Consider the following 14,590-nt stretch of genomic DNA (forward strand, 5'->3'; position numbering starts at 1 on the left):
ATACCTCCACATGGGGTTAGAAAATATGTCTAAACACCAAAAATACTAAAAACAGCTTTGTCCAGTCTTTCCGGCCATTATACTGGACTGGAATTCTCTCTGGAATTTTCTGCCAGTGAATCATCAGGCATTGATAGGTCTCTAATTTCAGTCAAATTTGAGTAATCCTAAAATTAAATAACTAAATGTTACTCCAATAATAGCTGGCAAAGGATTGCCCTAGCCCACAATACATTCTGTACTTAGTGGGTTTCACAGAGTTATTGAGTAACATCTTTACGTAATGATATTGGCGAAGCTAAGTGATTAAAAATGGGAGGTATCTACAGGCAAATCTGCAATTTCAACCAACTTGGTACACACATGACTTACTATCTGGAGAAAAATATTGTGGGGGTACGACACCCCTAGCACCCCTACAGTCGGGCGGTTGGGAAGGAGTGACATTGAAAAAAAAAGTTTTAACTGCTTCATTTTTGTTAAATACAGTATTTGAGTTTATTCTTAAACATTCGCTACATGAATATGGGCTTCGTGTGAAACAAAATAATCTAAAATTAAAACTTATAAATACAAAATAACTCTGAAACGACAAAATACTTTGTAAAATATCAATCCCCACAATAAAGAAATCTGCAAAAATTCACTTGACAAAATTAACAGTAATATAAAACCTAAAAATAAAGATTCAAAGAAGTACCCGGGCAATGCTTGGAGTAATTTCAGATCAAGACGCACGTTACTTCACTTATTCATAATGAATGCTGTGGAGCAGCATGGGTTATTTATTTATTTATCTAATTAATTTATTTATTTATTTATTTATTGTTCAGTGGTGAAGTTAGGGCTCTAAGACTTCTCATGCACTTACCCACATTATATTTACAGTCTTGTCATGACGAATGTAAGAACCAAGTGTGATTACTCATCGAGTTCAGGCGCGCCCCGCCAGGCAGCGCTAGAGTTCGGTGGCTCCACAATACCTATCAGCTGTTCTTAGGAATGGTGACACAGGAAACGTATTACTCCGTAACTGATAAGTATATACACTGTCTTTTATAAAAAAATGAGAGATTACAATTAAAATGCCACGGCAGAGAACAATGGAAAAATATCACACACGGAAATAAGAGCTACGACTTTCATCACATGTTGCGAAAAGCACAAGTTACTCGAGTGTATATATACATATACATAGCATATTAAAAAGCACCCATGAACTATTTAAAGGTAATACTCTACTTACCATCTCAGTTTGTCGGTTACTGGACTTTCGAAAGCTTCCGTGAAGATTTGGCGGATGTTCGAGATTGTAAATCTCGCCGGATTTCTTTCACTCTGAAGAAAAATCTGCATTTCAGATAATGATAAACAAGTCTGGGGATTATATCCATAATATGTTGAAGACAACAGCCAGCACCTGAAGGATCAACTGAAATTTTGTCTATAGAATCGATACAATCAAAAAATATTTCGCTCCACATCGATTTTGAGTTCAGTTTTTCACTAATTACTTTCTCGGCCTGGAAAAGAATGTCACATATACTTTTGGAAGGGCGTGTTAAAAACACTTCATTATTGCTTGAACCGTAGTCTTTTATTTCGGAGAGAACTGAAAATGTACTATGATTATTATCACGTAGAGAATGGGCACAGGACGAACACTTAATAAATTGAGAAGAGTGCTTAACAACGTACCCAGCCAAATGGTACACTAAACACTTCTCAATCGAAGAGTTTCGAACTGCGCTATCAAATTCAGGTACAGAGCTTTCCCAGTCTTCGATATTTACTGCATTTTGAACCACGATTTTTTGCTTAATGGAAGTTTCCACTGATTGTTTCACTGTCTCATTATGCATTTCCACATTCCGGGCTAACATACCCATCTGATTAACATACGAGGTCAAGATCGGCTCCCGTTTAGGTTCGCAATTTCCTCCTACATTTAAAGCCTGCTTTATAGGGACATAGACACATTGAAGTAGATGCAAATGAAGGAAATCTATTGTCGATGGATGATCATCTGAACTGAAAGAACGCATAATTCCGAAGTGCCGTTCCAAGGGATCCTGGGTGAGCTTTCCTGTTAACACATACTTATAACCTCTTTCCCAAAGCCATTTAGACATTTCCAAAGTACTCTGTAGGGTTACCATAAGTGATTCCAAGGTTCTGTTGGAGGCAAAGGTGTTATTAGTAGATCTCACAGTTTGAAGAAAATTAACAAGAACTGTATGAGAAGGTGAACCTCTACGAAGAGCCTGAGAAGGGATGAATGCATTTAGTGCATCAGCAACAATATTTATATCGCTGGTAAATGTTTCAGTGTCCTCACTACCTTGTAATCCTGCCAGTCCCATTTCGCGATAAAATTTCATACCTTTGGCAACACTATCACTAAAAAGTTGGAAGGCAAGCCTAGCATTCATTCTCTGGAAGGATGATGGGTCTAAATGAGCAACTGTCAGCTTGGGGCAGGCTCTAAGTCCAGCATATCCTGATAGATCTTCTTTGAACAGTTCCCTATAGAAATTGAAATTAATGATTTTGTCGTTATAGTGAAGTTCTACTTTATCATGAAAGTGGTTTCTTATGCATTTCAATACATGCACGAAGTCGGAGAAAGCCCAGATCTTTCTCTTAACATCTGCAGGATTAATGATGTGAGGTTGTAGAGAACTTGTCTTGCCACTGATTCCTAACGATTTCCAGGCCTTTTTATTTGTCTGACTACCATCACAAGTAAATCCAACCACCCTCGCCCCAGCCTCTTCTAACTGCAAAATCACCTGTATTAGAATTTTTGCGAGAATGTCTCCTGGAGTAGCATTTCTGCATGCATAAACAGCAACTGGTTGCACCCAATTATGCATAAAAGGTACGAACATGAACACTAGAGCGTGATTTGCAAGCAAGTTTTTCTGGAGGTCTGGCGTGTGTTCACCTAAATCAACTAATCCATCTACTTTATGGGAAAAACTATTGAACTGGATTTCTTCTCTTAGCTTAACTTCATCAAAAATAACAACACCATAACGTGAATTATCATTTTCATCCTTAAGAAAATCTGAAATAGCATTTATGCTATGCGAATTAACTCCATAAGGGCACTTAATCCCTTTACAAAGTTTTCTCAAGTGACTTTCTGAGGGCAGAGGCAAGAGGTCATGTCGCCGACAATGACGGAATCCTTTCGGTGATTTTATTCTCAACAATAAACTCTCTAAAATGAATTCATTGCTGTACCTCATTCCATTAGAAGATTTCACCTGGCATTTCTTAAGCATGGTATCGATTATCATCTTTTCCTTCTTGCTAAGGTGTTCGTTATCTCTATAATTAAATTCCTGTGTATTTCTGACCTGCTTCTCCAGTAAATTAATTCTCGATTTTGCTGAGTTTAGACTGGACCTAGCTCGAATTAAATTTCGATTAGCATTTTTTAGGCGCCTTTTGAGCGATAATATTGTCTTTTCGGCATCAGAAAGCACACTAGCATAACCCAAATTTTGATCAACATTAGACTGACCTTTTAATTCTCCATTTGCTGCTACACTCGCGTCTTCAATCTTCTTTCTTCTCCTAGAGGTGTCTAGATTCTTTTTCCTGTTGGGAGTTTCACGGGACTTAATCTCACTTGAAAGGTATTTCGGCAAATTAGGGAAAATGTGAGGCACTGCTCCTGGACGTAATTTCCATCTATCACGAGGCATAACCACTTTTTCACCATTCACTATAAAGTTATCTGATTTTACTATCAAATCATCAGAGAAATGAACTTGACAAATTCTACTTCTACGCGTTAACACAGTATCCTTTCGTGGAATAGCTCTGGCCCATTTTTCAAATTTATTTATATCCTTCGGTGGTGAAAAGAATTTTATACCATTAACTATTCTACCATAGCCTGACTTACAGCCAGGCACAAAACAGTACGGCATGTTGAACTATTAATTTAATCAGACCACTAACACACGTGCTTTAAGTGCACAACACACAATGAACTTAGTTTAGGAACTGAAATCAAAGGAAATTCAACTTGTTGACTTGAAATATCTCGCACATCAACATCTCCCGCACTTTCCAACACATGGTTTGCCGGTCTACTGAAGCACGTGTTGGATTCCGACGTTTGCAGTGCTCCCAGTGGCGGGTCCACAAACTACCACGCTATAACAGTTGAGTAATCACACTTGGTTCTTATATTCGTCATGGTCTTGTTCTGCCTTCTTTCAGTAGGTTGTCATGGCTGTGACCTCCATAACACTCAGTCTTGTGATCTTTTCTTTCCCCCTGCATATCCTTCCTTTCCTTTTCTAACGTTGTCTAACAGCTCGCATTTCTTCCTTCCCTTGCTACTTTTAAGTTTTTGCTTTCTTTTTTTAATCACAGCTAGCACGCTTCTCTCTTCTCACACTCTCTTCAAAACTTCCTCATTTGTTACTCTATTTTCCCAGCTCGCTTCTATTATTCTTCAGATCCCATCTCAAAAGCCTCTATTCTTCTCTGTTCTTCCTTCCTCAGCATCCATGTTTCTACACCGTATAGAGCTTTGCTCCATGCATAACATCGTATTAGTCTCTTCCTCAGATCTTTCTCTAGCAGGCCACAAAAGTTGTTTTGTCTTGTTGAGGCTTTCTTTAGCAATGGGAATTTAGGCTTCTATATCTGTTACAGAGTGGAGGACGTCTTCAGTTGTAATACTTCCAAAGTATTTAAACACATTCACCTGCTCAATAGTTTCTCCCTCTATCTTGATTGCAGCTTTATCACTTTTACTTCCTAGTGTCATGGGTTTTTTTTGTTTTTTTGCTCATCTTGTCTGCTGTTCCAATTGTATAACCATTCTTGAAACTCCTTCCATCATTCCCTAACTTCTTCAGCGTCACTTACTATCTGTCAATCCAACCTTTCATTCTGTCATTCCACTCTCTTACCTTCAATGTCAACTACATTGCTTCTTTGTACACCAGGTCAAATTTACATTTCCTTTCCAGCCATTCTATTTTGCTACAGGTTTCTCTGATCCACTTTCCTTTGGCACATTCAAGTCTCTCTTCTTTGTTCATTATTTAATTTTCTACCCATCATTCTTCCTTTCTTAGTGTCAACATTTTTCCATTTTCTCATTTATTTCAGTTTGTCCAGCATTTCTTCAACACAGTCCCTTCTTATTTTACTTTTGAGTTTCACTCCCAGAACTTCTTTTGCTGTCTCCCTAAGTCCATTTCTGAACCTGTTTTCATTAACACAGTCTACCATATTCTCAGTTTGTATCCTTTCAACGTGTACCTCTTTTCAAACCCTTTGACCTTATCTTCTTTCAAAGTTTGTAGATGTATTACTTCTCTCCTCTTGAAGTAATGGTGAGCACTTTGACCAATTACAATGTTACAATTTTTTAATAATTTACAAATATACAGCAAGAAATGTTTATGCTTTTAAAGACACAATGCAAATCTACAGGCCAACAGCTTTCGACCAAATGTTTTACAATGTCAACTGGTTCAGCCATTCTCTCAAACTTGTGGTAAAAAGAATCAGCCTAATGTTTTAACCCTCCGGTGGTCGTGCTCGAGAATATAATGCCAGTAGTCGCGTGGATTACAATCATAGTCCAATTTCCAATGGGTATTTTATTAAATATTTTTTGTTTTCAAATGTTGATTTTTGAATTTATAAGAATGATGTAGTATGATATATATACTAATCAGACAAGTACACAAAATATCAAATATTTTGACAAAGGATGGAAAATTTATTTAATTTGAATTTTTTAAAGAAATTTGGTAACATTTTCCATACTGAATAAAAACATGAAATATTTGATAACAGATGAGCATTTTTCTACAGTTTATTTTTTATAATATATTCAGTTTCCCAATCATATACAATGCTGTACTTACGCAATCAAACCAACGCAGTCGAAGCCTTCTAATCTGAACATGAGCCACAGTATTGTTCAGCACTCTAACATTTCACACAAACCTCCTTCCTGTGTTCTGGACGCACCCTATTCATGCACTTATTGCAGTGCTGCCGGGTGCTCTTGTTCCTCTGTCGACTGCAAAGAAAACATCGTCCTACATGTACTTTAGGAGGTTCCACTGGCATTGCAGTCTCCTCCTGAATGCTGAGCAGCACCTTTCCACGTACTCTTATCACCCTTGGCACTGCTTCACACATTATTCTCCTCTCCATTTCTAGTTACGTAAGTGCCAAGGAGAGATCTTGTAGGAATGATCTCCTCGTTATCTTCTCACAATTATTTTTGGAATATACAGTTACGAATAAAACTCCATCTGTTTCATTATTCTAATTTATTTCAGTATGACCTAATAAATACACACATATTTAAACACACACAATTGTAACCAGTTACTAATGACCACACTTACTAATTACAAGTCTATTCACAAGTCCCTCTTCCTTATGGCACAGTAGGAGGTCCAGCCCATTTGTCCACATGCGGATGCTTAAGCCTTACTTTCACTTTCCCAACTCCAATCAAATCATACAGCAGCTGTGTGTAGACCGCTGTATTTGAACACAGTGCCACTGGCTACACAACACACGACAACTGTTCATTGGCTCGACTCCACAGATAGTCCGGTAATTCACAGAGTCGCATGCAGCGAACAACTAAGCAGTTCCAGAGTATTCAACAGCAAGACAATACAACAGCGAACATCAGTCCACATCCTCAGTCCACAGAAATGCACAAAAGTTCACAGTTCTCTCAGGTAGTACACGTCTTCCGTTCCATTGTCTCCAGCCCATCTACTCACTGGTCTCTACGACACCACAACAACAGCTCCTCGTTCATACCTTGGTGGGACACTAGCCAACGCCTCTGTCGCCCTCAGCCCAGCCACCCAACCCTAACTCACTGAGTCTCTCACTGACTTCACCATGGAGTCCAACACAGATCTCGAGTCCAATACTCACCGACTGTCCGCGGCTAGCCTCACTTTTTATAGCTCGGATGATTTCATCCAGAATTTTTGCGAGGTCACTAGAGGCAGAACATTACCATTGAATCTCCAAGAAACTCACAGGTAAGCCGGCCAACGAGAACAATACACGGAAAGGCCGGCCCCACCCTACGAGCCGACTAGGAGATCCCACGTCGTGTGAGTCACTAGCCCCTTCCTGGAAGTACTGAAAGGGGCTACCATGGTTCTGGCACATAACAACACGTTCAGTGCATTTATGGCAGCGGTGTTCCTAATGAAACCTCACTACAATCCTTGTTTTCATCATTCTGGTCTTCTATTAACCACTGATATCTGTCCTTCACTCAGAATCGCTAGAGAAAACTAATTTGACAGTCACAGAATGCATACGTCACAAAACAATCAGTCTCAGCACAGAGACTCGCAAAACTGCCACTTCACAAGTATTCCCTAAATAGTCACGTGGACTACATTTGTAATCCGAGTTAACTCTTTGGTATGCCACCGGCTTGCTAGTGGTCAGTGATGTAATATTTCACAGTGACTGTAGTGGGGAGATCTTCTAGGAAAGGTACTGAACAGCATGTATCAAAAGCAAGTGTATTATGTTCACAGATATGAAACAAATAAGCCTGGATTACAATAGTAATCCACGCAACCACTGGAGGGTTAAATATATAGATTAGATAAATATCTGAATAATGTGTGTGATGAAAAGAAGGTTTCAGGAATATTAGCACACAACAAATATTCAACAAGCATGACATATATTTTCACAGTTTCCAGGTACATAGAAAAATGCATGAATTATTCTCTCATTTACATAAATATGTACTTCTTACAGTTTAACATCATCTTAGCTGTAACACACAATCATAAAAATGCTTTTGTCTTTCTCTAAATATACTTTTATTGAAAGATATTTGTATCAATCTTTGAATTTATAAATGTGTAATATTTACATAAAACATATATACAAAAATAGGTCAATTTGTTTAAATAAGTGAATGTGGTGTGTGTGTGTGTGTTTTTTTGTTTGTGTGGCATTAACATACACCATATCTAGCTTGTGATCATAGTAATACATGATGAATGTAAATACATTAATTACAAGGGAAGCTTGCTGCACAAAAATAAATAGCTACAAGAAATTGTAGGGAGTGGGAACATTCTGGGAATTTTCTTTCATAACAATTATCAAATATTTCAACAAACCATTGACACCAATAATCATTAAAATCTTAGCAGTTTTTAAAAATATATCTCAGTGACTTGTCCTAACAACTTCTTTGATATACTATAAATCCCAGAAACTGGTTAAAAACATTGAATTTTCTTTATTAAAAATCACATCTGCTAAAATACCATCACATGGGGTGACATGACAATAACTTGGTTCTGTGAAATTTCATGTGTAGAACACATCAATTATACAGTACTAGTTTTTTTATTACTCCACCTGAAATTACAGGTTACGACAAGGATCCAGAATACTACAAGAAATTTATAAATTACAGTCTATATCAGCTATGAATGACACAAAACTGCTCACATTTTATTTTTCATAACTTTGTGAGAGTTTTCATTTTATACCTTTACATTGATGTTCCAGTGATATACCAGCAGTGAAATTATGAATTTCTCTTGAAATATCTTGCGTTAAAATTAAAGATTTTGTATACACAAATATAATCCTCCTGATTACAGGCAACGTAAGGTCTACATTCTTCAAATCTGATGTTAGAAGTTTCTTATGAACCAACTGGGTTTCAGGAATTGGCACAGCAATTGACAGAAAAGCTATGTAAAGCTATCAATGTCCTGACTAAATAAATGGTAATCTGTAACTTGGAAGTAACAGCACAAGAGTTACTCAAAGTTAAACCCAGTTCAACTCAGATTTCTTATCTAGTAGCAAGTAAAACACAAGAAAATAAAAAGTCCTCCCCATATGATAATACATGCATTGATGGGTGAATTTAACTTCAAAAAGTTACAGTTGTATATAACATGCATGTGCTTTAAATATTATTTTTTCAATATACTGTAACATCAACTTCCATAAACATCTAAAAATGTCATGATTAGCCATTTTTGACAATGTATAATTCAAACCAACAATGAGTACATCTTTACATTCATATCATATAGTGAATAAAACGACTCTTACTTCTAAGAAGATTTCATTGGTGTTTTGCCATCTATGAAACATTTATGTACGTTCCATACTCTGGAATAATCGTTACATGTTTAGACACAGAATCTAAAACAATATTTGTCACTTCAGGGGCCAATCCTGGTTTCTTTTATTTTACTGATACCAAAAAAAAGGCCTTTTATCATTATAAAACAAACCAGCTAGGTAGCAGGAACTCTTACCAGCATTCTACAAACACCAACCAAAGAACTGGTCACTGTTAAAGCTTAAGAAAATTATAACATCCAATGTATAAGATTTTAAGACCGATGCCTTTCTTTGGTGAACTTACATTCCTTAAAAGGAAAGAGGTCAGAATCAAACAAGATAAAAATAACAAAAAACACTCAGAAGTAATATGCCACTGATTGTTAAAAGATAGCAAAGGTTCTCAAATGCAATGTCACTTTTGTTGTTTGAGCCAGTTTCTTAAAGTGATTCTCTAAGCCATTTAAACTGTTTTAGACTGGGTCCGCTATCTCACCGTCAGATAGCTCCTGAATTGTAATTACATAGGCTGAGTAGACCATGAGCCAGCCCTCAAATCCAGGTAAAAATCCCAGACCTGGCCGGGAATCGAAACTGGGGCCTCCATGTAAGAGGCAGGCACGCTATCTCTACATCACGGTTTATTTTATGTACAATAGAATGCCTCACTTTCTGGAAAGTTCACTTTGCAATTTCAGTGAAGTTCAAAGTCTCAAACAGTCTTTTCACTGATAGAAAGAATTCATAAAATGTTGATGCAAAGAAAGGACAAATATGATGGAAGTATGTTTATGACATAATATTTAAAACCTTGCAATTGTTCTATCAAGGACTACTAGTATAATGGTTCTGGTCAAGAGAATCCATTAAAACGTGTTTCCTTAAAGAGTGGAAACATATTTTAAAATGGAACAATTTCTCAAATCATAAACATGATTTAATTATAAGGTCATACACAAATAAGAAAGAAAATGTCAGACATATATGTGATTAAGAGTTCCTGCAGCCTATCCAATATTCACTTCTATAAGACGACCAATCCCTATTATTATGCAATAAACATAGCACACAATATATCTTTGTAATAGTGTCTATCACACACTTCAGTTATATCCCAATGTTCTTTTACCACCTACGCTTATTTCTCTTTTCATATCAAATACAGGCAAGTCATATTTCATTATACGAACTTTCTTTAATTCCTAATATACTTTTGGGTAGTTAAGAACTGCCACTATTTTATATTTACCATACTTTCAGATATTGATCCACATTCCTGAGTTACATTTATACATCTAAACCACATTCAACAGTTCTGACTAGTGATATGGTTAATAAAAATTTTAAAAATGCAGAATCTAAAGAAGTAATGTTAACTATGTAGCCTCAGTACAAAACATTAGATCAGTAGCATTACTTAATGTGCAATTACTTTCATGAAAGGAATGATAATGGAAGTAGATTAACTGATCACTTAACGTCAACTAACAAAGACACACATACACAACGTTGCATCATATACTGTACAAAAAAAAAAAAAAAGAAAAGAAAAGGTCATTCTTCAGGCTCATCAAACAGTCCTTCCGTACTTGACTTCTCACCTTTGGTAATTGCCAACTTACCCTACCAATAAAAGTCTTCATGCTTTCACTTATGTACAAGTAGAAACATTTTATATGGTTCATGAGGCAAGGAAAATGTTTTGTTGTTTCTCCAACGAAACCTGTATTTCCACAAAAATTTTGGTTTAGTCTGACTTCAAAGTTCTGCTCAAGTTCTAGACACAAACACTGTACATTACAGACAATTGTTACTTCTTATGAGCCATGACTTTATCTTCCGAATGAGATAGTCAGACCTTGCTCTCTGGTCCATCGGTGTTGTGTTTAAAAGATGCCCTGATGCGCGTGAGGTAGAGCGCACAGATGTGGCCATAGCTCTTGTTATACCACTCAGGAGTCCTTCCTCTGGAAAGTAAAAAACAAATATGAGTATTACACAAGTTTTTTTTTTGTTGACAGATTAATAAAGTAGTCTTCATGTCTCCATACTTAAATCAAACATTGCCAAATATTCATTGAACTAAAAATTACCATTCTGTCTTTAGAGGTATTAATTAGGCCTATAGCAACATATCAAGACAAATAGACTTTCACAAGATTAATATTATTTTTTTGAGAGTTATAGCTATATAGCTACTTATACTCACAATGTAAGAGACATCATTAGTGTAGTTGCAGATGGACTGATACTGTATCACCACCCATCTACTACCGAGGTCTAGAAAAATGCCTTTCTTCAGCCTCTTTCCTATTTGGTTTTGCATTATTCGGTGAACAATTATGTTCTGTTATGACTCCCTGTAGGTGGGGGTGGTAGTATAACACCCCTGCCGTAAGAAGCAACTAAAAGGGGCCTAGGGGCTCTCAACTTGTGAGCGTGGGTTGGCGACCACGGGGCCCTTAGCAGAGTCCTGGCATTGCTTCCACTTACTTGTACCAGGCTCTTCACTTTCATCTATCCCATCCGACCTCCCTTGGTCAACTCTTATTCTTTCCCAAGCCCAACGGTATTAGAGCACTCGAGGCCTAGGGAGTACTTTATTTTCATGCCCTTCATGGCCCTTGTCTTTCTTTGGCTGATACCTTCAGTTTTCGAAGTGTCAGATCCCTTCCATTTTTCCTCTCTGATTAATGTTATGTAGATGATAGTTGCCTAGTCGTACTTCCTCTTTACACAATAATCACCACCACCACCTGTTCTGTTATGATTTTCTAATCAAAAACCCTTGATCTTGAAATGAAGCTATTCTCATTACATCCCAATGATCAGAACCTTCATAGCAGAATAAACTACCACACATGGCATAGTGATAGGTCAATACAATGTTTTGGCCTTTTATACTTAATATAAAAGTCTTGTACAAAACTGGAAATTACACTTTCTTTGAAATTCTGTTATCTTATGCCAAGATATATCATCTTAGACCTCAATTTAAAAAGAACTGATTTTATACAACAATAATTAAAAAAGTGAGCGACTGTGTGTGGAAGTGCTAATGATGGTTGATATAAATTTACATTCACAGCTTGCTCTGCTAGCTGTTGTACAAATGCAGAGGGATCAACATGATAGTACTGCTATATTGTGGCAATGATTGTTAACGTGTCATAGGATCTGACACCGTGGTTAGCCCGCTGGTGGAAAAAAAATTCACCATCAGAATGTTAACTTGCAAAATAGGGTGGGTGGTAGTATACAATCTCTAATCACTAGATTGTAAGCCAAAATCCTAGATTCAATTCCAAACATCTCTGCAGTGTTCATGTGGAGTGAGGGGACATGACGCTATTGATGGCGATTCATCTGTCGAGGGGAGATGTTAAACCTTGAGTAGACCCCTTGGTGTTATTCAACAGTAGTAGATTATATGCCAACACTGAACTTCATCCTCTCCCTACCTCTTTATCCTCCTCTACACGCAGATATGCAGGTTGTCCATGAGCGCCAAATAGAAAGACCTGCACCAGGTCGGCCACACGTGTTCTCGGACACTCCCAACACTGACAGCCATATGTTAAATGTTGAGACATTATAGCACAAGACCAAATATCAACCGAGAAATTATTTTTAGCTAATTATAAGGTAAAATGAAATGAATGTGAAAACTGTATAGGCGCTCTCAAAGAGAATGAACACACAGTACTGTTTGTTCATCTCATTTAACAACTTTATCAGACTTAATTTTCAAAATATAATTCACCTCCCATGCAGATATAAATCCTGTTGATACCCACAACAAACATGTCTATAAGGTGAGTTGTTCCTGAGAAAGGTTTACCTACGAAGAAGTTATACAATACCATGTGCTCATTCTTTATTTTTGAGTAACTGCACATGTGTTTTGGACCAGTTTCTCTGTGCTGAGACCTCAAACCAGATCCTTGAAAGAACCTTCCTCACTAGCGGTATGGATAACAAGTGTTTTCCCCATGAAAATATTACTACCTGCTTCTATGTCACACCACTTCCTCCTCCTCCTCCAACATTTCCTTTTTCTTGTAGGATAGAAATATACCTCACTAGGAAACAAGATCATTCTCACTTTCTTCCTTGGATTAATTGAACTACCTGAAGCATTAGGCTATACAAAGAGGATTATGAAATAATTTCACAATAGAAAAGCTTAAGACTTAAACATTTCAATAAAAACCTTCATGAAATATGCACAGTACAAAGTCTCTCAAAATGATTTCATCTCAAATTATTTGAAATTTTGAATCTGCAACATTAATTCAACAGGTGTATTTGTATAAACAGAAACCTGAAAAATATCACCTGATGTCACCATATAGCCTACACTGTATTTTTCCCAGCATGCAGTGGCAAAGGAAATGACAGTTAGGTGTTATTGCCAAAGTAAAATTCGTCAGTTTATAAAAACGCATATATGGTAACTCAAACTTCCATTTAATAAAATCTGAGCCCTAATTGTAAACACAATCCTTTACATATACAATCACTTTTATTATTATTATTATTATTATTATTATTATTATTATTATTATTATTATTATTATTATTATTATTAATTAGCTATGCCCAACTAAGGAACACATTTGTACTTACTTAGCACAACTTCTTTTCTTCCTAATATTTCTTCATTCACTCACTCACTCACTCACTCACTCACTCACTCACAGAGTTCCTTACTATGTTGTTCTGTCAATCCTGTACATTTTCTTTCAGTTTTCTCTGCAAATTTATGTATGCTTACTAAGCTTCTAAATTTTGTTCTATCCGGAATGGTTTCTTTGGTAATTCCAGTTTCTTATTTTATTTCCATTAACTGAATGTTGTGGGTTTTGTGGGGGAGATAGTGCTAGGTTAAGAAGTTTCTTCGTCAGCCTGTTGTTAACCATTCTGTGTAGGTGTCTGTAGAATTCTCATCACCTTTTTCTAACTACAGTGGAACCCCAAAATCTCAAATCACCTCGGAAGTTACATTTTATTAAGAGTTATCAAGATTTTGAGATACAGAGAATACCGTTTTTGAGCAAGTGTACCACAATATTGAATCATATGTATCTACAAACTTAAACTGAATACATTGTTTTTGACAGTATTTAAAAATACACAAACTATTTTGTGGCATCACTTTAATTATAACCCTTGGTATAGTAACTTTTTAGAAGACAGGATACAGTAGTGAAACAAGAAAAATACCTTGGTTAACACCTTTGGAAAAAAATCCCTTAGTCTCTTCTGTTTGTTACAGTTAACCTTTCCTCCCACGTTGAAACTTCTCGTCAATACCACGCAGCTGAGATTCATAAAGGGAGCTCATCATTCGCCACTTCGAGGTTTGCTTTCGTATGTGACCGGTAATTAATTTACACCCGAGAAACAGTCAACTTCACCAATTTTCCGATGATTAGAAGTTTTA

At 36.6% G+C, this 14,590-nt stretch overlaps 1 protein-coding gene across 1 annotated transcript in view; it reads right to left on the reverse strand.

Annotated features, from left to right (window-relative positions):
* Window positions 1-7,707: 7,707 nt before the first annotated feature.
* cv-c (crossveinless c) overlaps window positions 7,708-14,590 on the reverse strand; it is a 399,421-nt gene continuing 392,538 nt past the window's right edge. The window contains exon 15 of the mRNA XM_067144480.2: window positions 7,708-11,111. Within this exon, the coding sequence (XP_067000581.1) occupies window positions 10,997-11,111 (115 nt within the window). The 3' untranslated portion in view covers window positions 7,708-10,996. The remainder of the gene's footprint in view (window positions 11,112-14,590) is intronic.

Source organism: Anabrus simplex, chromosome 3 (assembly GCF_040414725.1).
Source record: "Anabrus simplex isolate iqAnaSimp1 chromosome 3, ASM4041472v1, whole genome shotgun sequence".
Lineage (NCBI taxonomy): Eukaryota > Metazoa > Arthropoda > Insecta > Orthoptera > Tettigoniidae > Anabrus > Anabrus simplex.